At 27.4% G+C, this 4,036-nt stretch overlaps 1 protein-coding gene across 1 annotated transcript; it reads left to right on the forward strand.

Moving 5' to 3' along the window:
• The first annotated feature begins 378 nt into the window (after nt 1–378).
• LOC123987775 lies at nt 379–3,732 on the forward strand. Its single transcript, XM_046285675.1, has 5 exons — nt 379–603; nt 2,795–2,906; nt 3,042–3,304; nt 3,405–3,564; nt 3,638–3,732. The coding sequence occupies exons 2-5, from the start codon at nt 2,795–2,797 to the stop codon at nt 3,730–3,732; spliced, it is 630 nt and encodes a 209-aa protein (XP_046141631.1). The 5' UTR covers nt 379–603.
• Nucleotides 3,733–4,036: the final 304 nt, after the last annotated feature.

Here is a 4,036-nt window from a genome sequence, read left to right on the forward strand (position 1 = left end):
CTCTTTTTCATATTTAAATATACATACAATATTTGTTCTAGATTCGGAAAGACATATTTTTTTTCGAATATTTATAAAATATTTATTCTAGATTCAGAAAGACATTTTTTTTCGAATATTTATAAAATATTTATTCTAGATTCAGAAAGACATATTTTTTTTTCGAATATTTATAAAATATTTATTCTACATTCAGAAAGACATATTTTTTTCAAATATTTATAAAATATTTATTTTATGTCACGGAAAAATATTTATTTCCTAATATAAAATAAATATTAATTTAATATTGGAAACAGTATATTGTTTTCTAAGTGAAAAATAAATATTCATTTAATATTAGAAAAAAAATATTTTTTTTCGAATGTACAAAAAATATTTAATTTCTATTAGACATGAAATATTGGTTTCTACTCTCTTTTCACATCACTGCGTGACGTAATAATAATTGATAATCGATCGTTTGCGTTGGTTAGCAACAAGGCAATAATTTACGATTCTGTATTGTTACCGACGCCAATTTTCAACGTGCTGTGATACAGTGAGGATACAGGAAAATAATATATTGTTATTAAAACATTCATTTTATTAGCTGCAGAGAAGGTAAGTACATTTATGTATGTAATACCTATTTTTATTTCATGCTCTTAAAGTTTTCCGTATAACATTCAATTTTCAGTTACACAAATTTTAAAAATGTCTGAGAAACGTTATAAAAAATATAAATTTATAAAGAATCAAATAGCTTCTATCCAGAATCGGAGTCTAGACACAATAGAGGAATCTAGAATTATGCCAACTAATTCACCAGCAATCGCCAATCCTATACCTTTCAATCTAAATCAATCATTTGATCTTCAGATTATAAATAAACAAAATATAGAAACAAATTGTAATACTGCAAATAATCAACCTACCGATCTGACGAATTTAAAATTACTTAGTTTTTTAAAAACATGGTCCGTCGAAAATAAAATTAATCACTCTCAACTGAGTAATTTATTAAAGGGTTTGAAGGATATTTTTCCAGAATATGAACTTCCACGCGATGCTTGCACTCTGTTAAAAACTAAACGATCATCAAATATTGTGTCAGTCTTAAGCAAAACGAAGACAATAGCTCAGTACACATATTTTGGTATAAAAGAGTATCTATTAACGTTGCTACAAAATGAAAATGTATTTACTGAACTAAAAGAAACACTTATGTTTCGATTAATTTTTAATATCGATGGCATTCCGATTTCAAAAAGTTCGAACAAACAGTTTTGGCCCATTTTATGCAAATTAATATTAAACAATTGTACGGTGTCTCCTTTTCCGATAGCAATATATTATGGTAATGCAAAACCGAATTCCTTGGTTGATTACTTAAATGATTTTATACGTGAATTAAATGATATTTTAGAGCATGGATTATTTTACAATAATACTTATTTTAAAGTAGATGTTATATGCTTTACGTGTGATGCACCTGCAAGAGCATTTTTAAAAAATATTAAGGGACATACAGGTCGCAATAGCTGTGAAAGATGTACAGAAGAGGGTACATATTATAAAAAACGAATTATCTATGAAAACCATGCTAGTGCTCGGACACATTTTGATTTTGAACATTTCCTCGACATGAACCACCATCAAAACGATGAAAGGATACCTTTATTAAATATAATTAAATTAGATATAATAAAACATTTTGCTTTAGATTATATGCATTTATGCTGTTTAGGAGTCATGAAGAAATTACTTGGTCATTGGTGTAAGATAGAGTTTAGATTACAACAGAGAAACAAATTATCTGAAAGAATGGTTTCTGCTGCAAAATATTTACCAAGTGAATTTAATCGTAAATCACGACCCATATCGGAACTACCTAGATACAAAGCTACGGAGTTTCGTTTATTTCTCTTGTATTTGGGGCCAATTGTTTAGAAGGGAGTTCTTCCAAATGAGCATTATAAGCATTTTTTATTATTTCACGCAGCTATTAGAATTTTGCTACATAATAAATTACGTTTAAACGTAGAGTGGCAAAACAAAGCTCGAGAAATGCTAATTTTATTTGTAAATAATTCTTCTGCTTTGTATGGTAGAGAATTTTGTATATATAATGTTCATAATTTAGTGCACATTACAGACGATGTCGAAAATTTAAACTATTCTTTGGAGGAATTAAGTTGCTTCCCTTTTGAAAATTACTTGGAAAAGCTAATAAGCATGCTACGTAGATGGAATAAACCATTGGCACAAATAACAAAAAGGTTATCGGAAAATGGAGCACCTACAGTCATAAAAAATGTTAACGAAATAATTGTTAAAGTACAAAATAATAAAAAAAAAGTACAACTTCCTTATTTTGATTTAAAAGCTTATGGGTTTCGTGATTGTTATATTTTTGTAACGAATGATTATGTCCTGCAAATCACAAACATATTAGAAAATAAAATAGTTGGCAAATTATCAACAAAATTAGAAACTTTTTACAAATACCCTGTCGAATCCAAAATAATAGGAATATTTAAATTTAATAATTTCACAGATGAAATTGTTTCATTTGGTCTGAATGAAATTGCGCATAAAGCATTTATAGTTAAATACCACTCGTACTTTGTAGCATATGAACTGCTCCATTTATATAATTAATTAGGTAGTATTTTATTATTAGTCATTAATTTATCAGTTATTATTATTGATTACTTTTTCTTCTTGAACGTTAAGTACACATACACACATATACACTTCTTCTGTTCCAAAACACTCTTATTGGTATAGGATTAATCCCTAAATTTTTTAGATGTCATCCAAAAAAGCATATCCAATTACACAAAAGCGACGTGCAATTATGTATGATTCCGATTCTGCGAGTGAAAGCTCAGAAATTAATCAGCCTAATACAGAAGCACCAAGTAAGTAGAAAAAAATGCCACTTATGTTAAATCTTACTATACACGTAAAAAAATCATAATAAATTAATATTAATACACATAAACGAAATAATAATAATAATAATAATAATAATAATATTTTGTGTCGTTGTACAGATACAAATATTATAACGTTAAGTAAAGAACCATTGGCATTGTTAAATCGTCAATATGTTGAACTGAAATATGACATTAAACAAATTTTTAATAAATTAGAATCTATCGAAAGACTATTAAATAACGTAGCAGTTACTGGAAGTAATTCTGGAATTGTGGATGGCGAAAAGTCTTTTTTAGACCAATTGCCACTGGCATCCGTTACCGAAATGAATAATTTTGATACTATGATCTCAGAAAGCTCTGAAAAATTTAACTTACTGGTTTGTATTCCTAAAAATCTATATCGATAAAATCATGATGCTGCATTTTTACAATAATAACGTCTTTTAATTTTCATCAAATAAATGACATACTTTTCAGGTACAATTACTATATTTAGTTGGCGGAGATACAAATAAAAAAATAATATATAACATGCTTCACAAATTAATGACGAACGAAGCAGCAACGTTTTATTCGGGACAGGGAAGAAAAAAAAAATTATCTTTTATTCATTTAAAATTATATGATGCTGTAACTGGTAAGTACTTATCATTTTTACGTTTGGTTATAATATATATAATATATAACTGATTTTATTTTTTATTTCACAGTAGCAACAAGAAGAAGGCAAGCGTCCATTACGGATGTTGAAATCAAGCAAACAATATCTTTATTTTTGGCATCAGCTCAGTCAAGATTAAAATAATCTATTTAAAAAATGTTTACAATGTACACAATACAAAAATTTACACAAAATGTATACAATAAAATATAATGTACTATGCTTAATTAGAATAAAGGATTTTCATTTTCAGTTAAAATATTATTTTTCTAATCAAATTTTATCAGTTCAAATTAATTATATCATGTTTGATATGATTTGAACACTTTATAAGCTTAAAAAGTAAAACTCATAACCAACAAATCTATATGGCTGATTGAGAAAGTACGTCAGATCGCCAGTGACCGCCGAACAGGTAACATCGGCCGGCAAACCCGTGCGTACAACG

Source organism: Osmia bicornis, chromosome 1 (assembly GCF_907164935.1).
Source record: "Osmia bicornis bicornis chromosome 1, iOsmBic2.1, whole genome shotgun sequence".
NCBI classification, from domain to species: domain Eukaryota; kingdom Metazoa; phylum Arthropoda; class Insecta; order Hymenoptera; family Megachilidae; genus Osmia; species Osmia bicornis.